We start from the raw sequence: 20,084 nt of genomic DNA, 5'->3' as shown, positions 1-20,084 counted from the left end.
TAGGTAGCCCAGGAAAAGCTCCCTAAAGGGGGTCCAGTTAGTGGAGTGACTGGCCCCAGGGGACACATGACTCAGCAGCTCCTAGAAGCACAGCCCATCAGGACCCAGGTTCTTCTGAGCAATAGATACATCACAAAGAAGAACAGCTCTTAGAGGTCGGAGCCCAAAGCCCAATTGGAGGGAAGACAGTGAACAGTGAAGCTCCCTCCTGGGCCCCCTCCAGTCGGGCGGCTGCCTTGCCACCCAGGAGACCCGACTACAGGTCATGATAGGGAGGGTAGGGGAAAACAGGGAAGAAAGGGTGAGAGGGGAGGGCTAGGAAGGTCAGTATCCTGTCCCTGCTATGGGGCTTTGGGGAACTTCTTCACATCATGGGCCCATCCTAGTGGCTTTTGCTCCCGGGACAGACCATGCATTGCCATGTATCATCAGAGTGGATATGGCTCCTCTGCAAGAAGTCAGGGCCCAGCAGCTCCACAAGTGCTCGGGTCTCCCGAGAGCCAGGAGGGTGGGAGCGAGCAAGCAGAGGAACAGAGGGAACAGAACAGGATGGCCTGGGACCCACGGCAGAGCAAAATCCTAACTCTGTGGGATTGCGGCTCAAACACACCTGCGGGGATCCTGCAGTGGCAAACAGCATCTGATGGCCAGCTGGGGATATGGCAGGCACAACAGGACACTGGGGACCTGGCGTGAGTAGCTCCAGGTGCTGGAGTTGTCTCTTAGGAGAATGGTCCCGCTTTACCAGAGACGGAAGTAGAACAAAGATATTCCGGAACACTTAAAACAGTTTTACGGAAAAATCTGATTTTGAGATGTTACTAAGAAGGCTGAGGTCTGGGTGTGGTTCCACGGAAGAGCTCTTACCCAGCACAGAGGCGGCCCCAGATTCCATCTCCATCACTGGGAAGATGAAAACAAGAACAAAAATGTCAAGTTTCCCAGGAAAAACATGTTTGCTGCTATGGCAAGGGAGACGCCTAAATGAAAGTTATGCTTTTCTTGTTTAAAAAGCACATTGTCGCCGGGTGGTGGTGGCGCACGCCTTTAATCCCAGCACTCGGGAGGCAGAGGCAGGTGGATCTCTGTGAGTTCGGGGCTAGCCTGGTCTACAAGAGCTAGTTCCAGGACAGGCTCCAAAACCACAGAGAAACCCTGTCTCGAAAAACCAAAAAAAAAAAAAAAAAAAAGTACATTGTCAGGCTGGGGGGAGGGCTCAGCAGCTAAGAGCACTGACTGCTCTTCCAGAGGCCCACGGTTCAATTCCTAGCACCCACATGGCAGCTCACAACTGTCTTTATCTCCCAAGATCTGACACCCTCACACAGACATCCATGCAGGCAAAACCACCAATGCACATAAAAATAAATTATTTTTTAAAAAAGGTACATTGTCAACTGGGCGGTGGAGGAGCACACCTTTCATTCCAGCATTTAGGAGGCAGAGGCAGGTGGATCTCTGAGTTCGAGGCCAGCCTGACCCCTGTCTTGAAAACAAAACAGAACAAACAGAAGTGCATTATCTTGGGTTTGGGATCGAGTTAGTAGAGCGCTTGCTTAGCTTGCATGAAGCCCTGGGTTTAGTCCCAACACTACATAAACCAGGTATGGTGGTGTACACCTGTAATCCATGATTTGGTGAGCAGAAACAGGAGGACCAGAAGTTCAAGGTCATTCTCAACTATACAGTGAATTTGAGACCAGCCTGGTATGCAGAAGAACTTGCCCTCCCCCAAAAGAAAGCATATTGTCCAATCTGTCACCCTGACCTTGTGAGCCTGCCTGGGCAGGTTAGCTGCACCCATCTAACTAGCTGGGGAAACTGAGTCCCAGCTAAAGTGAAGCACTTTGAAAGCATCCTGCAGCATCAGCAGAGTTCAGATCTAAGTTAAGGATGTCTGTTATTCCACAGGGGGCGCTCTCTCCAGTCTACCATGCCAAAGCCAGGGGTGAGGAGAGGAGCAGGTTGGCCTCCAGCACCAAACCTGCTTTTCCCAGGAGTGCTGAGCCACCCCTTCATCCTGCCCCCTGCTCTCAGCATCCTCAGAATGCTCAGCGTGGAGATAAAGTGACTGAGGCGCAGATGGAGCACGTGACAGACATCTCTGTAGCTCTGCTGATGCCCCCACTCTGCGAGGCCACTGTGGAATGCAGAAAGGAATGGTCAGCAGGCATCAATGATGAGCAGATTCCAGTGTCCAGGCGGAGACTGCCCCTCCCCTGAGGTTACACCCCATTCGCAAACTTCCTGTGGCCTCTTGCCCCATCCATGAGCTTCCTTACCCCCCAGACCATAATCTCACCGCTGGAACTTGCCTGCCCTTGGGGTCCTGAGGTATGGGACCTCCCACAAAGGAAGGGCAGCTCAGCCGTCTCCCATTGGCTCCCTCCCTTCCTCGACAGTAAGCTGGCTTGCTGCAGACCCTGTCTGTGAGTTAAACGGACCTCTTAATGTCGGCCCCAAAAGAAGCTAGTGGAACCAAAGAAAGCCTTTGTCCACTTAGCCACAGGCTGGGGCGGAATCTGTTCAGTGTTATCCTGCCAGGTAAGGAAAAGGCCTTCAGCGCCACCTGCTGTAGATACAGCAGCAGCGTTCTATAAGGGACATTTTCCGAGGATGTCTTGTGAGAAACTGGGGAGATGTGAGTAGGGACAGGAAGGGGAACAGCGGCCTCTCTGGAGGCCTATACTTGACTCTGTAAATAGGCATGAGCATTCTCCTTGTAGTAACCCCAGGAAACTGAAGCTGGAGTTCAAAGCATGAGGTCTTACAAGGGTGGGTGGGTGGATAAATGCATGGAGGCATGGATGGATTAGTTTCTTCATCTGTGGTATGGGCTGGTGGTAACAGCACAGACCGAGGGGTCATATCACTCGGTTATCACGAATCAAATAGCAGCCAATGTTAGCTTGATCTGGAGACTGGACTGTTTGCTTGTTGCAGCAACTTTTTACATTTGTTCTTATTTTTATGTATATGAGTGTTTTGCCCATGCATATGTCTGTGCATCATCTGCATGCCAAGTACCTGTGGAGATCAGAGAGGATGTAGGCTTCACTCAACCTGGAGCTGTGGACAGTTGTGAGGTACCATATGGCAAACTGGCTGCTCTTCCAGAGGATCTGAGCTCAAGTCCCAGTATCTACACGGTGGCTCATCACTGTCTGCAATTCCAGTCCCAAGGGATCAGATGCCCTCTTCTGGCCTTTGAGGGCATCAGGTGCACAGACATACATGAAGGCAAAACACCCATACATATAAAATAAATTAATAGCAAAATTTAAGATTTTGGTGGAAGCATACACAAACTTAGATCACATGACTTTTCTGAGTATGTTGGTAAACTTACCAGTCTTAGATTCTACAGGGGTGTGGCAGGCAGCTGCCACAGTCACCTGCAGCCAGAGATTTTTTTTTATTATAAAAACTATTAGGGGCTGAAGATATAGCTCAGATGGTAGTGTCTGCCCAGCGTGCAGGAGGCCCTGTGTCCTAGTTCCATTTCTGCCGCTGTGGTAAGTGGGGGCAAAAGAGCACATCTTCGCTGACAGTTCCAGCTTGCAGTCCATTGTTACGGGGAAGTCAAGGAAGGGAAACCAGCCGGTTCTATCACGTGCACAGTGAAGGGCAGAGAGACAAGGAAGCACGCACGCTTAGTGCTCGGCTCCCTTTCTCTGCACGTGTGCAGTCCAGGGCCTCACGCCAGGGAATGATGCTGCCTTCCGAGCTCCTTCCTCCCACATCGGTAAAGACAGTCAAGACCGTTCCCTTCAACCCGGCGGTGGTGGTGCACCTTCAGTCCCAGCACTCGGGAGGCAGAGGCAGGTGGAGCTCTGTGAGTTTGAGGCCAGCCTGGTCTACAAAGTGAGTTCCAGGACAGCTAAGGCTATACAGAGAAACCCTGTCTAAAAAACAAACAAACAAACAAAAACAAAAAACTGGCCCCTACAGACCAACCTGATCACAACAATTCTTCACCGAGACTTGTTTCCCAAGTGATTCTAGGCTGTGTCAAGTTAGTTTGGTTAACAAAACTGACAAAACTAAACTAACAACATACCCTACCTCGTACCTGAACTGTCAAGTACAGCTCCTCATTTCATACGACAGGGGCCTTCTGTCATACAGAAGACTTGGGTTCAATTCTCTGCACCCACGTTATGACTCAACCATCCATAACCCCAGTCCCAGGGTCTGACACCCTCTTCTGGATCCGCAGCTACCAGGCATGCATGTGGTGCACAGATACATGCAGGCAAAACACTCATACACATAAAATAAATAATTAAAAAAGAAAACTGCCCTTTGCTTTTCCTCCAAGGAGCCCATCTCCCATCCCAGTTCCTGTCTACTGTGGTTTAAGTGTGTGGTCCCCTCCACACCACAACATTAGATGCTCTCTGACTTCCTCTGGGATGTGTGGGACCCCAGACTCTCCGGAACCCATTTCTTCTGTGGTGGAGGGACTTTTAAATGATGGAGAGGGACATGCTCTCCCAATGACAGCATTTGAGACCCTGGATCCAGACACACGTGGAGTTGCATAGCATTTTTCAGAAGCAGGGGCTAAATTGTCCTTTTTTGCTTGAGCCACATTGACCGGGGGTCTTCTTACTAGAACCGTGGTGCCTATAAGTGGTACCACCCCTTCCTGCCCACAGCCCAGGGTTGGGATGTGTCTTACATTGGTGTGGCCATGCTTGCCTCTTTTTCTCAGTGTCAAAGGCAGCTCCTACACCTCTCCACCTTCAGCCCATTTCACAGTGGCAGCTTCTAACCCTTCCTCTAGGCCCACCTATCTTGACTTGACGACAAAACACTGGGTGCTGTGGAAAGGACAGAGTCTGGGCTTGGACTGGTCACCTACAACATCCCAGGGTGTCCTCTGGACACTGGAGTGCCTACTCTCAAGGAGGCAGAATGTTTCCCTAGTCCCTTCACCTTTGAAGAAGAGAAAGCACATGCTACCCACTCCTGAGAGGGGAGATCCTTCAGGGGTCAGAATGAAGTCAACATGAGGGATGTATTTCTTGAATAAATGAATGAATGAGCCTTATTGGGCACTTAGAATCCTACATAGAAACAGAAGTCAGGATAATCCAGGGTCACAAAGAACCCAAGAGCCTTTGAGATGCTTCTTTCTGGGAGCTACATTGGCTGGTGTGGAGCCAGTGACCCCGTCTCAACAGTTCCCTTTGGGGATTATGAGCCTGAACCAGTTCATTCATATATGGTGTCTGAGGCTAAGCAGGTGACCTACTGGCAGAGCATGTCCAGCATGTTCCAGATGAGGACTGTTTGGACGACGCCCCGGTGGGAGATCAGGTTCTGTCCACGGTGCTGAAAACGATTGTTCAGGGCTTGCTCAGCTCCCAGATCTGAGACACCCTTGCCTTACAGAAAGCTTCCTCTTGGCAGGATTTGTTTCAGTGGCTCAGAATCTCCACTCTCAAGCCTTGGTACTTGCATGTTCAAATACTGCCTTCTGCCCATAAAATTGTCTCTAGGGCATTCTGGGTGCTGTTTTTGCTTTGTTTTGCTAGGCTGAACTCAAATTCACAGATCTTAAAAAAAAAAATTCCATTTTAGAGTTATCTAAGGAAAAGCAGAAGCCACTAGCTCTCAGGGAACAGTTCCTGAGGCTGGGGAACTAGCTTAGCGGTTGAGAGCACCTTCAGAGGGCTAGAGTTTGGGTCCCAGCACCCACGTCAGGTGGCTTTCAGCTGCCTGCAACTTCAGATCCAGGGGACCCAACACCCTCTTCTGGTCTCTGCAGGCACCTGCATGCCTGTGGTGCTCAAACATATACTCAGCTCCACAGGCATGTACATAAAATAAAAATAAGAAAGTAATTGTTTACTTCAAGCTCCCCTTTTGCTACGCAGTGAGTTTGTAGCCAACCTAGGATACATGGGATCCTGTCCCAAAAATAAAAGTAATAATAAAATAAAGGAGGAATTTCATTTTGAATTTTCTTTTTCATTTGGAAGTTAATAAATAAAACAAAAGATGGTTTTCAGATAGTTCACAGCTGGCTTTCGGGTAAAGAACGGCTGACCCGCCCCCACAGTAGGTAATAACGGTCATATGGACAGAGCAGATACAGGTCCTCCGTATCTATTTATCGGCACTTCCCGGCCATTCTGTGAAGTGGGAAGATACTATTCAGCCCATTTTTACAGGTGAGGATAATGTGTGATGTCCTTCTGTACATGTGTTGCTTTTATTGGTTGATGAATAAAACTGTTTCGGCCAAGGGCTTAGCAGTGTAAAGCCAGGCAGGAAATCTGAACAGAATATAGAGAAAAGGCAGGGTCAGGGAGACACCATGTAGCTACCAAAGGAGACAGACACTGGAACCTTACCGGTTGGCCACAGCCTCGTGGTGATACACAGATTACTAGAATGGGTTAATTTAAGATATAAGAGCTAGCTAGGAATACACCTAAGCTATTGTCCAAACAGTGTTGTAATTAATATAGTTTCTGTGTGATTATTCGGGTCTGGGTGGCCGGGAAACAAACGAGCGGTCTCCGTTTACATGGGGATATGAAAGCTTAACTCACCGTGTGAGGTCATAGGTATGAGGTCACCTAATTACATAGTCCCCAAGAGTGGGACTCATGGTCCACTCTTCACACAGCTCCCTGGGGATGCAGCCTAGTGCCCTCAGAGGGTTTCATTGTGAGAAGCCACAGCCTCTTCTCCCACCCACTTGCCAGTCCTGTTTGCTGTCACCCCAGTGTTGATTCCTGTGGCTCCTGGGGGCATCTAGGAGTCAGGGTTTATAGTGCTTCTCGGGAAAGGCAAGGCAATCATTAACAAGCGCCTGCTAGGAAGCACTTGCCTCCCAGCCAGCCCAGGCTCCCTCAGCCACTTCTCTGTGAACTTTGGCAAGTCATCCTCTTTTCCTTTGGTCTCAGTCTTCCGCAGGTGGGATTGGGGGTGGGGACTTCTCTCCTTTGGTTTTAGAGGGAACTGTGAAGACTGACTAAGACTATGACAGTGATCAAGACAGAGGTGATTAACATCTCTCCTGTCACGGCCCTGGATTGGGACCCCAGAGCCAACCCTCTCCCTCTGAGGTCGATGGTGGAGGAGGCAAACCCCAGCTTCTGGCTCGTCAACTCCAGATTGGTGGCTATTTCTGTTCCCTTGTACCTGAACCTTCCCTGGATCTGACAGTATACTCACACCATTCCTACCCTGGATGAGTACACTTGGGTGCCAACTTGAGGTCTTATCCTCCTCCGGTGGGCCACCCTGGTCCTTCAAGGAGGCTAGGGACCGGCATAGTAAGAGGAGGGAAACGAGGGAACTACAAGCTGTTCTGACTTTCACACGTGTGCTGTGGGATACATACTACACACATACACACAAGTACATGTATAAAAGGATAAAGGAGTTCTTTAAGAAAGGAGAGAGGGAAGGAGGGAGAAAAAGAGAGAGAGAGACACTAACTGTGCATCCCAGAAACAGGACAACACATTGTAATATTTCTCAGAGGTGAAATGTTGCCCCCAAGTAGTGTTACCCTCGCAGAGCTTCAAAGTTACATCTGAAAATGAGAGTTCCCAAAACAGATGCTGTGGGGTGATTACCCCTGTGCCACAGCAATGACAAGGATGAAAGGTAGCCTGTGGGGTGAGGGATGGGGTACAAGAAGCCATACCGTGGGTGAATCCTTTCCCATTTTCCAGCTGTTGGGAAGGATTGGGTTGTGTGTGAGGAGCCAGCAACACTGCAGCACAGATGGAAGGCAAATGGACAGAGAATACATCATGGGAACGGCAGGAGTCAGAGCCTGCCTTAGGCACCTGGATAATTAATTTTATAATTAATGCTGAGAGAGACTCCTGGGAAACTCAGGCATGAGTATAATCAGCACTCGGAAGGCTGAGGCAGGAGGATTGTCAAAAGTAGAAGGCTAGCTTGAGCTACAGAGAAAGACCACCTCAAAATCAAAACTCGGGGCTGGAGAGACAGTTCAGTGGTTAAGAGCACTGGTTGCTCTTCTGGAGGACTTGGGTTCAATTCCCAGCACCCACATGGCAGCTCACAACTGTCTGTAATTCTAGTTCCAGGGGACCTGACACCCATGGCAGAACACTAATGCACATAAAATAAAAACAAAAGTTAAAAAATTTAAAAAGAGAAGAAAGAAAAGACAAAACTCACAGACTAGAGAAGACAACTCAGCAGTTGAAAGCATATACTGCTTTTGCAGAGGACCCAGGTTTGATTCCTAGCACCTACAAAGCTAAGTAACAATTGCAGTAACTCCAGCTTCAGGGCACATGTACTTACAGGTATATATCTACACACAGAAACATACATATAATTAAAAATAATGAAAAAATAGTAAAAGTCACAAGCCACATTAGGCATAGTGGCACATGCCTACGGTCTCAGCACTTGGGAGGTGGAAACAGGGAAGTCCTAAGTCATCCAAGGCCAGGCTGGCCTACATGAAACCTGTCTCAAAAAAAAAAACAACCAAACGAACAAAAAGGCCCAAGGAAAGGCTCATTGGGCAAAGCACTTGCATGCAAGCGTGAGGACTTGAGTTTGGATCCCCAGCACTGATGTAACAAGTTGGGTGTTTGCTATGAAGCCACAGGTAACCCTAGCTCTGAGGACAGCAGAGACAGGGGCTTGCTGGCTTCTAGCCTCCCTGAGATGCAAGCTCCAGGTTTAGGAAGAGACACTGCCTGAGAGAAACAAAGAGTGATGGAGAGGGCATCCAGTGCCCTCTTCTGGCCTCTGCATGCACCTGCACATATTAAGGACACTGTGTCCTCCCCATCTCTGTCCCGCTGTTTCTCTCTCTTACACACACACAAAGCCCAAACCCAGAGACCCTTCAGTGAATGGATCCTTTAGTAGCGTGTCAGAGGTGCACTGCAGACACCATGCCAGCCGTCCCACAGAAGTCACTGGGGGTGCTGTGGGGAGAAGGGGCCGAGAGAAAGCCTCAGTCAGTTTGCTTCCAGTCTGACACTAGAAAGTTGCATGGACTTGCATGTTTGCTCTCTGGGGCCTAATTCCTCATCTCTGAAATTGAGGGGCTTTTGTTGTTTGAAACAGTGTCTTTTTATATAGTCCTGGCTGTCCTGGAACTCGCTACGTACAGCAGGCTGCAACTGAGTATAAAGACCATCTTGCTATGTAGCCTACACTGGTCTTGAACTACCGTCCACAGTGCCAGGACTACGGGTGTACACTGCTATACCTGGTTTGCATTTGAGATCTTAACCCTCCCCCCCAGCATGCTCCTCCCACATGAAGCTATACTGATACAAAATACCTAAGACAGTGAAGGGCTTTGGGCGTGGGGACATTGAGAGTATCTTGCTCTGTAGCCCTGGCTGGCCTGGTACTTCCTGGTACTTGTTATGTAGCAGAGGTTGGCTTCAAACTTGCTTTAATCCTCCTGCCTCTGCATCCTCACAGTGCTGCGATTACAGGTATATGCCTCCATACCTGGAGTAAGAGTTTGTAAGCGAGAGCTGTAATTTACAGGTCCTAGTTTAATTTGAAGACAGTTTAACATTTGTATTATGTGTATGTAATAGTTCACATGGTCCATGGTACGTACGTGGGATTAGAGGGTAACTTTAGAGTGTTGGTTCTCTCCATCCATTGGAGGACTGAATTCAAGTCATGAGGTCTGCAGGGCTGGCTTCAAACTCACTATGTAGTCAGGAATGACCTTCAACTCCTGGGATTCGAGGCCTGCAGAGGCCTGCAAACTGCACCTAGCTCCGAACAGCTTCCACTTTACTGGAACTGCAGGGCTTGTCACGCTGTAAATGACACTCCTCTCTGGAAGAGGCGAGCTGGCCCATATCCGTGTCTCTGCACCTCCCAGTGCTGTGGACTGAAGCAGTAAAAACCAGGGCTGCCCACATCACAGCCCTATCCTCTTGTTTACTCTTGAGCAGCTGTGGTGGCACAGACACATGGGTCCTTGGCAAGCAGGCCAGGCTTTCTGGTGAGTCAAAGTCAGGGAAGCCAGGGAAACCACTAAACCCCAAGGATGACAGCCCCCAGCAGAGGGTGGCTGTCCCCATTCTGTCCCTCTCTCTCCCCACAGTGAGCAGAAGGCTCAACACTGTCTGCCACCTCTTCCCTCCAGCTAGAAAACCCGGGGAGGGAGGGTCCAGACTCTGAGGATGGGTAAGGGAGGAGGAGCCTGCACCACAGTAGGGAAGATGCTTTGGTCCTGCAGCAGCACAGCCAAAAGTCACATAAGAAAACAGCTAGTTGAGGCGGGCTATAGCACTGAAGACCACCCCAAAAATCTAGTGATGAGGGAGGGTGTGATGAATGTGTCCAAGGGTTCAACCACACACAAACCAGTCATGGAAGTTTAAAAGATATTTATTTAAAAAAGAACAAAAAAGCTTTGGTATTTCAAAAGCCAACAACCATCCATCACTAGAAAGTTAAACACCTTTCCCAGGGACCCGAAGTACAAAAGGACAGATCCCACTGGCTCACGGTAAGAAAGAGGCAATGTGCAAACCAGCAGAGGGCAGGGGAAGCACACCTTCCCCAGGCAGGGTGGCCGCCTGGAGCTCAGGCCCCGCCTCCAGACTGTGTGGGGCCTCTGGGTGCCGATGAAGTGGCAGGGATCCGTTGTTGCCACCAACAGTCCTGATCTAAGGTGGAGGAAAAGCCACCCAAGCAAAATTTCAACAAAAATAAATTAGAAATCCATTCAAGAAAGAACACATTAAATTAGGAAAAGAACAGGATTTTCCTCAGCAGTCTTTACAGAGGAGCTATTTCCTGGGATAAAAGACAGGGGGAAGTGGAAGGAGTGCGCTCAACTTCAAGTATTCTCCCTAAGGGTTTGTTTTATTGACTGGAAAACTTACACAAGTCCTCGGCCCTCTTTCCCCTCCAGTGCAAACTCTTGTACCCACAAGCGCTTCTGAGTCACTGTCCCCCACAAGGCACAAAGGGTTGGTGCTTCCAAAGGCTCCCTGTTCATGCAGCAGCAGGATGCTCAGTGCTGGGTGTCTTGTGCAAACGGTGGCCGAGAGCAGGGCTCGAGGTTCACTCAGACACTGGGATCTTCCTGCTCAATGAAACAAGAAGGTCACGACTCAGCACCAACCCACAGCCCCGCTACAGAAGCAGCTGGGGAAAGTCAAGCATGGTGGGGCACACTACTGATTCCAGCACTTGGGAAGTAGAGACAGGAGAGTTCAAGTCAGCTTCTACTGCATAGCAAGTTCAAGGCCAGCCTAGGCTACAGGAAGCCATCTCAAAGCAGACAAATATACACACTGGCAGAGGAACAGACCTCAGGGACAATGTCTCAGATTTAGACAAATAGACAGTTCCCGGCCCAGGCTACAATTACTATGTAGCGGCCCATGAACCTCCTTGGGCTGATGTGGCATGTTGGCTGGGGCTTTCTCTGGCATGGGCAGTTCCTCAGGGAGGCAGTTTGTCTTCCCAATTGTATGTTGAACATATAAGAACATACATGCCAAGCAAGAACAAGGGCAGGAGGCCAGTGGCCAGTAGGGGAAAGAGTCTGCTGACCCCAGAGGCTACAGAACCCGCCTTTTCAATCACAGCTGGCCAAGCTGGCTACTGGGAAGGCCTTCTCCACATTGCTCCCTATCGTGAGGAACTCAGACCTGCTTCCATCTGCTGCTGCCTTGCCTTAAGGGTCAAGCACTACTTTTCCTGCAAGCCTGGCCTTAATCCAAACGCCACAGTTTCTTAGTGGCAGAGACTGGCCCATCTCCTGCATGGGATGCTGGGCCCAGATCCACTACCTGGTCTTCTACGGTTTGGGAGAAGAGGGGCAGGGAGGACCTGGCTCTCCTGCTGCTGTGGGCTGACAAGATGACTGCAGTACCAGACCCACATGAGAGCCTGACCTCTGGGAGCAATGGGTTTTTGGTTTTTGTTTGTTTTGTTTTGCCATGAGCTCATGTTGGTATCAAACTGACAACCTTCCTGCTTTAGCATCTTCAATGCTGGGATAACAGGAGTACATAGTTAATCATAACTAGCTTGCTATCAAAACGGACTCCTCTCTGATATTGAGAACTGTGGGCACTGGCCTGAAGGATATTCCATTATTGCCTAGGCTGTCACCCCCTTTCTGGACTCGACAGAGAATGGCAGAAGCGTGGGGCTCTAGGAGGAGAGGGAACTTACCTTGCTCCTGAAGAGGGGCTTGGCTCCAGGCCCACAATACTCATTGTAGATGAGTTTGAAGAGGAAGAGGTGGAAGAGGGTGATGAGGGAGGCCACACTGAACCAGAAGAGGAAGGGCAGGCCAGGATCTTGCTGGGCCATGTGCTCGTCGTGGGCCAGGATGGCCTTAAGGTGCAGCGTGTGCCGCAGGTCCTGCAGGTGTGTGAGGTCGGTGGAGACGTACAGCAGGGGAGTGATGGGCTGTGTCACCATGACGGAGAAGGTGTGGCCTCCAGGCTCCGAGGTCAGTTCCACAGGGTCATGGAGGCAGCCTGCCTCACAGGCGTAGATCTTGACAGGTTGGCCTCGGGACTCCACAGACACGTGCAGGTAGGGCTTGCCCTCGGCGTCCACCAGCACGGCCAGGTTGATGTGGTCGTTCTTGTAGCGTATTCCACGCAGCGCATAGCTGTTGTGGAGCACCTCAGGGTCGGCCTGGAACTGCAGGTGGTTTTCTGTGAACTGTAGCCCGCCGAAGCTGAGCACCATGCCTTGTAGAATGCCCGGAGCGCCAACCTTCACCAGCCCCTTGCAGCCTCGCTTCTGGAGGGTCAGCTTCCACAGGTCAGCCAGCTGCAGGATCTGCTGCACTGAGGAGAGCTGGCCTGGCCACAGGTTCTCAGCATGCATGGTGGCATGGCCACTGAAACAGTGGTCTTCATAGTTGAGTGTTGCCTCCATTTGGTCTCGTTCCCTGTGGCTCAGAGAAGGGCTGAGCAGTGGGGCTGGCGAGCAGGAGAGCATGTAGTACAGTGTCAGGTTCACAGTCAGGCCAGACGGCGTGTGGGCATCTGTGATCTTCTTCATCTCCACACCTGAAACACCAAAAAGGCTGCACGTTAGGGAAGAAGGCCTGGTTGGAGGCAAAGAAACAGAAGATCAGGGCTACAGATGGTGGAGCTTTGGGTCCAGTAATAAAGGATAACAGTTGGGTGCCCTGGGTATGGTAGAGCCATCCTGACTTCCTGAGACGGCAAATCTTCACTCAACTTGGTGGAGTTTAGAATTACCACAGAAACAAACTTCTGGGCACATCTATGGAAGAGTTTTTACATTAGATTGAAGTGGGAAGATCCACCTTAAATGCCGGGGGTCCTGTACCATGGGCTGGGGTTCAGAAAACAGCAAGCTGAGTACCAGCATTCATCTCTCCGTTTCCTGAATTGCAGATGCTGTGTGACTGTGACTGGCCACCTCCTGATCCTGCTACCATGCCTTTCCCACTATGATGGGCTGAGCCTCTTTGAACTACAAGCCCAGATAAACTTTCTTCAGTAAGCTGCTTTTGTGACAGTCATTAACAGAGGTGAGTAACAGGCATCTAACATGACCAACTAGGGACTGTGGGACCTCCTGTCAGAGCTAAGAACAACATACATGGATCAGGTCTTCTCAACCCTATGGTCTAGAACCCCCAACTAGATGTCATTTGTGTCCTAGCCAATACTAGCTGGTTCTTCTACCACTCTCTGGTAAATATAGCTTAAAAAAAAATTATTGCCGGGCAGTGGTGGCGCACACCTTTAATCCCAGCACTTGGGAGGCAGAGGCAGGCAGATCTCAGTGGGTTTGAGGCCAGCCTTGTCTACAAAGTGAGCTCCAGAACAGTCAGGATGGTTACATAGAGAAACCCTGTCTTGAAAACTAACCCCCACAACAAATTATTGTATATATGCATATATGTATGTATGTATGCTTAATTTATGTGCAGAGCCCTTGGAGGGCAGAAGATGACCTTGAACCCTTGAAACTGGAGTTAACAGTCCATTGTGAGCTGCCATGTGGATGTTGGGAATTAAACCCAGGTCCTCTGAAAGAGCAGCTGAGCTATTTCTTTAATTCCTCCTATAGCTATTTTAATATTTGATTTTATTTTTTCTCTTGGAAGCAGGGTCTCTCTATGTAGCACAGGCTAGCCTTGAACTCGTCCTCCTTCTCCCTCACAGTCTGAGTGCTGAGACTGTAGATTGAAAGTACCTTAATCTAGTTTAGTACAGTGGCTCCGATTTAAATGATTCTAGACTCACAGGGCTGATCAAACCCACAGCGTCTCCACCTGGATATCTGACAGGTACAAGTGATCTGATATGAACTTTCACCCCCAACCAAAGCTTCCCCTAGTTATCTCCAAGCAACTGCTCACACCCACACATCAGGAAGTTACTCTCCAGATCTCTCTTCCCATAGCCAAACCATGGCCCAACAGCCCTACCTCCCAAAATATCAAGGCCCACCACTTCCATCTCCATGTGACAACCCGGGGGCCTCCTCCTCCCCCGGGGTTCCCCAGGAACTGTTTACCTGTGTCCATGCCCTGTCAGTCTATACTCTGACGACTCCCACCTTTCTGTCTCAGAACCAGACCTCTTGTCCTTCCTCACGGCTGCAAGCTCACGCCGCCCTGCTCCTGCTCATCACCAGGCTTAACCTGCTCCTGTTTCGGGCAGCTTCCAGGCTGAATGCCCACTTCCCTGTCACATGACCAGGCTTAACTCTGACTCCACGTCAGGGGAGCTGAGCAGCCCTCCCAGCCTGCACTAGACTCCCACCAGCTACTCACTCTCTTCCACACCCACAGCACTTTCCAGTCTAGGAGTTCTTACTTAAAACGTTCTGTTCCGTCCCGTCTTCCTCCTGACCCAGGCAAACACTGTGCAAACAAGAATTCGTTTGCTAACTTGTCCAACAAACAGCCTACGGCAAAAGCACCTGTTGAATGAACTAAACTCTTTCTGCACAACCTTACACATGGGTGCTGATAAACCAAAACTCAGTACTATGGATAGCAATATTTTTTTTGTGGTGGTGGGGTCCTCTATGTAGCTCTGACTATCCTGGGACTTGCTCTGTAGACCAGGCTGGCCTAGAACTCACAGAGATCCACCTGCCTCTGCCTCCTGAGTGCTGAGGATTGCATTTTCTTTAACAGATGACAAGAAAGGGTTTCATTAGCAAAGAAATTTGCAAATAAAAGACTTTAAAAAAAATAAAAGAAAGGAAGAAAGAAAGTTCTCATTTAGTACACACACTCCAGCCGGCTGGAAGAAGCCTCCAGCATTCTGGTAATAGCTGCAGCCACAATGTCAAGATGAAGATCAAAGGTTAGAAGCTGAGGCCAGGTCCAGGCAGGTGTGGGGGCCCAAGCAGAGTGTCTGGGGGAGTGGGGTCTCCCTGGTGGTTTATTCTTTACAAACTGACCCCGTTCCCATACAAAACAAAACCCTCCACCTGCTCACGTCAGACCTCAAGGCCTAGAACAGACAATAAAAGTGAACCTTAACACTCAGATTTTCATTAAAACCCCATAACATATACTGTTTTTAAAGCTAAGACCACAGAAACGAGGTCATACAGCTTCAAAGTGGTCAAGAGCGATTCAACCCTTTCACATCAAGCCCAAGTTCCAACCCTCAGTGTGAGCGCTGCCGGGCACGGAGAATGTCTCTAACGTGGACCACAGGGATACTGGTGCAAGTGGAGACGGCACCGTGCCCCCACCAAGGCCTCACCTGGGCTGAACAGCTGGGCCCAGAGGTGCTGGTGATCCTGAAGCAGCTCCGAGGCTGGCATCTCCAACAGCTCCAGCATTTCCTTCCTTGCCAAGTCCTGCAGCGCCTTGAGCTCCTTGGTTCCTTTGCTTTTGAGTACCTGAGGGTGGATGGGACCAGAGACATGCACCACCCACAGCACCGTCTCATCCAGCTGGGTCTTGGGAGCCACCTGGAGCCGGTTCACTAACTTCTTAGAGGCCACGACGACCAGGTGCACTGGCCCCGATGGACTGACTGAGGAGTGGCCCGAGGAGAGGAGAAACTGATGATCCCCGACCTTCTCCAGAGTGCTGGTGAAGGACTTGGCAGGGGGGCCCGCGGTGGGCCCCACAGTCTGCAACGCGGCCACACGCTCCGTGGGATTGCTGAGCTGGATGCGCTGCAGATAGACATGGGGTCGGCCTCGGTGTGCCAGGAAGTCCTCCTGCAGTAGCACGCAGTCGCGGCCTGACCCCGCGGAGAGCCCGGAGGCCGAGGCGGGTCCGACGACGCCAGCGGCAGGGCCTGAGCCTGGGGTCCCCAGCTGCAGGCAGCGCACTCGGCGCAGCAGACCCTCCCGTAGCAGCAGCACCGCCTCTCCAGCCTCAGCCAGCACATTCAGAGGGCGCAGCTGCACGAAGGGCACGAAGTCCGGGGCCACCGCAGGCTCCCGCTCCCCGGGCGTCACCCACAGCCGATTGGAGGCGGCGTCCAGAGCCAGAAAACCGTTGGCAACCAGGGCTGGCACCCCGGGGCCCAGCGGCACCGCCTCGCCGCGATCACGCAGGCCGCGCCACGCGCGGGTGGCCGCCTCCAGGCAGGCGGACGGCTCCGCGGCGCCCGGCTCGCTGCGGGACCAGGACGGCAAGCGCAGGCCGCCCGCCGCCCTCCGTGCTCCGGAGCTCCCGAACCACAGGAGCAGCAGCAGGAGGCCGAGCAGGCAGAGGAGGCGGCGGGCCCAGCTGCTCGACAGCAGCCCTGGCAGCCCCTTCAGGCGCTGCTGCAGCCACATCGGGCCCGCCGCCCAGCCCACCCGCCCGGCCGCCGCCGCTCACTCACTGGCCCGCGTCGCCGCGCCCACCTCGACGCCCGCCAAAGGCGCCCCGGCAGCTACCGCCACCGCTTCCTCCTTCTTCTAGGTTGCGTCCCAGCCGTCAAACGTCGCCGGCCCGTAAAGCGTCGCCGAGTTTTTTTGCGACAGAGGGAAAATCGGCCGGGGGCGGGATTTGGAGGAGAGGTGGAGTCTCTTTGGGGGCGTGGTCAGGGCTCGGTGTGGGGGTGTTGTGGAGGGAAGGCATTTGGAGAGCTTAGGGGTGGGCTGCCGTCCAAATATCCCGTTTAAAAAAAAAAAGAAAGAAAGAAAGAGGAAAAAGAAAAGAAAATCACAGAGCAAGCCAAACCCAACATGTGTTGCGCCTCGTTTGCTACTGATGGTTTCAACAGCCCTAAAGTTAAAAAAATAAAAACGTACTGTTTCTGTAAAATTATTTCTGGACGAAGAGTAGGCATAGGGGTAAATGGAAGTAAGGAAGGGAGGAAAGGAGCCGGGGAGGAATAAAGGAGATGGAGGGAGGCGGGAAGGAAGGGGAGGAGGGGAAGAGTAGACAGGGAAAATTAATTTCCTAGGAAATATTTTGTCAACATTTTCTAATTTTCAAATCTGCCTGGCTGAGAATACACCAGAGTGAGACATAAGTCCAGCCCAGGACTGCCTGTCTCTTGAGCACACCGACTCGTTTTCTTGATGTCAATCCTAAGTAACTCATTAAATAACACAAAACATTAAGATCTCATCCTTTATCAAGGCCTGCAGCATCCATCTAGGGAAAAAAAGTCAGCTGGACACTCTGACAGAAGACAGACGACAATGGGCAATTGTTTCCACTTTGGATTCTGGTCAGTTCAGACCCAGACGGGCAGTTGCGGATTCGCAGCTGACAGTGGCTTCTAGAGGGCTAAGCAGACAGAAAACGGCTGAAATTGTGAGCCAGTGTCCCATTGGAAGAGTGCTCATCCTGTTTGGATTGCATTTAACTATTTTTGTTTATTTATCTTTGAGACAGGATCCCTCTAGTGTTCAAACAACTCCTGGGCCCAAGGGATCCTCCTCTTTTCTTAGACGCTAGGATTAAAGGCATGCAAATTGCCACCAAGTGTGATGAGCTGAGTTCTGTACCGAGGGCCTGCGTGGCGGAAGGAGAGAACTGACTCCTTCAAGTTGGCTTCTGACCTGCACAGTGCGCAGTGTGGTGTGTCCAAGTCAGGGTGGTGTGGGATCCCTGGAGTTGGAGTTACTGGCGCCTGTGAGAGGCCTGATGTGGGGTGCAAGCCTCTTACCCGCCGAACCATCCCTCCAACCCCTTTTTAATTTTCAGAAAAGATATCATTATTGTGTGTGTGCACGTGCATGTAGGTGAACATGATATATGTATGTTCGGATATGCATACTACATGAGGTCTGAGAACAATTCTAGGAAGCCAGTTCTTTACATGAGTTCCAGGGGGCGCATTTAGGTTGCCAGGCTTTTGAAGCAAGTACCTTTACCTATTGGGTCATCTTGCCTACCTTCCATCCTGATTTTGAAACAATTACTAAGCCAGAGCTCATTGATTCCGCTAGACCGCCTGGCCTGCAAGCCCCAGACAGCCTGTGGTCTCTACCTGCCAGTGCTGGAATTTCAGTGCCCAGCACTGAGCTTAGCTCTCAATGAGTAACTGGAGATCAAATTCAGGCCCTCTGCTGAGCCACTATCCCAGCCCGTGAGTATTTTTGCTGCAAACACTGGTGTAATCGAAGTATGTCTTGGCCTACTTCTTTTTTTTTTAATTAATTAATTTATTTATTATGTATACAATATTCTCTCTGTATGCCTGAAGGCCAGAAGAGGGCCCCAGACCTCTTTACAGAGGATTGTGAGCCACCATGTGGTTGCTGGGAATTGAACTCAGGACCTTTGGAAGAGCAGGCAATGCTCTTAACCACTGAGCCATCTCTCCAGCCCCCATCTTGGCCTACTTCTGTGCATGTTTCTTGGGAAGCAGTTCATCAAGACAGATTTCTAGGTTGAAGGCTTTATTTATTACATGTGCTCCTAACTCCGGGTCATCTTCAAATACCCCAAGACATGGCCACGGGAGTGCCCAGAGGCAGGAGTCAGCCGCATAGCCACAGCAAGGCCACGGCAACATGATGGGTTCTACTCTTGACCCGACTCCTGTTAGCAAGTCAACTAACCTTCACGGGCCTCAGTGTCTCTACCTATAAAATAGGTATTATACTACAAAATAGGCTTGTTCTGAAGACTTGTTCTGGGCAAGTGCTTGAAGCTTTAACACACTTGCCTGGCTCATATGAAGTATTCAGTATTTAGCTTAGAGTCATTTTCCCTTCTGAGGCCCCAGTCCTGGTGCAACTGGTTTCCAGGACATTCTCCATCAAGTCTCTCTGCTTACAGATAAATATATGTATTGTTTTTTCTTAGCCAGAAATTGTAGCATAAATAAAATCTAAAATCTTTATTTGCCCGTTATTTGTTCTACTTAAAGGAGAAGCTGAGAAAATTCTAGTGTTCTACTGGGGCTAATTCCAGTGGGAAATGACAGCCAATCAAACAGCTCAAAGTATGGTCATCCCACTGAAGCTGTGGCTCCTCCCCAGACCCACAAAGGAAATTGGGGAGACACACACACACACACACCCTTACCTTCCCCCATCCTGCAGTTGTTCAGCACCTTCCTAATAAAGTGGCATCCTGCGCCTTTAACAGTCCAAAGCACGCATAGCACGTACTAGAAATATTAGAAGCAACATCTGGACAGCAGCCACCACCTCTGCTTAAAGAGACAGGCCATCCTGGACGATGCTTGGACCAGGTTCAAGTTCTAGCCATTTGGTGAAACAAACAGGAAGCAGATACCAAGAGAGTGAAGCAAAGCTCTGTGAGAGGGAATTCTTCCTCCTGAAGAGGCAGGCAGTCTCTAAAACCGATCCCTCATCTAAGTCAGACTCTGGAAACGGCCCAGGAATGTTTCCTGTCTGGGGTATATGACTGTTGAGCTTCTCCTTGGACTCTGGGAACTGTCCTGTGCTTCCTTACTGTGGCCCAACATCAGGTGTGTGATGCCAAGCAGATGCTTTTCTGAGCCTCAGTTTCTCATTTTGCCAACAGAAGCAAAAACTGCCTGACTAGAAAGGCGGTTATGAGCATGAAGTGAGAGCCTTAAAAATGAACCAGCTGGGGCTGGAGAGATGGCTCAGCGGTTAAGAGCATTGCCTGCTCTTCCAAAGGTCCTGAGTTCAATTCCCAGCAACCACATGGTGGCTCACAA

General features: G+C 50.5%; 1 protein-coding gene across 1 annotated transcript; it reads right to left on the bottom strand.

Annotated features, from left to right (window-relative positions):
- Positions 1 to 10,367: 10,367 nt before the first annotated feature.
- Kiaa2013 (KIAA2013 ortholog) lies at positions 10,368 to 16,900 on the bottom strand. Its single transcript, XM_075945700.1, has 3 exons — positions 15,735 to 16,900; positions 12,187 to 13,040; positions 10,368 to 11,086 (listed from the first exon to the last, which is right to left on the bottom strand). Exons 1-3 carry the CDS (start codon positions 16,765 to 16,767, stop codon positions 11,069 to 11,071), a joined length of 1,905 nt encoding a protein of 634 aa, XP_075801815.1. The 5' UTR covers positions 16,768 to 16,900; the 3' UTR covers positions 10,368 to 11,068.
- Positions 16,901 to 20,084: the final 3,184 nt, after the last annotated feature.

The sequence above is a fragment of the Microtus pennsylvanicus genome, chromosome 13 (genome assembly GCF_037038515.1).
Source record: "Microtus pennsylvanicus isolate mMicPen1 chromosome 13, mMicPen1.hap1, whole genome shotgun sequence".
Taxonomy (NCBI): Eukaryota; Metazoa; Chordata; class Mammalia; order Rodentia; family Cricetidae; genus Microtus; species Microtus pennsylvanicus.
Note: the sequence above shows the minus strand (reverse complement) of the source record. Positions and strands in the feature narration are given on the sequence as shown.

Bases quoted from the DNA above. Each gene is read 5' to 3' on its own strand.
- Kiaa2013 (XM_075945700.1), bottom strand. From the start codon at position 16,767: ATGTGGCTGCAGCAGCGCCTGAAGGGGCTGCCAGGGCTGCTGTCGAGC. The intron at 13,041-15,734 runs GTGAGGCCTTGG...TTGGTGTTTCAG, and splicing joins GGCCCAGCTGTTCAGCCCAG to GTGTGGAGATGAAGAAGATC.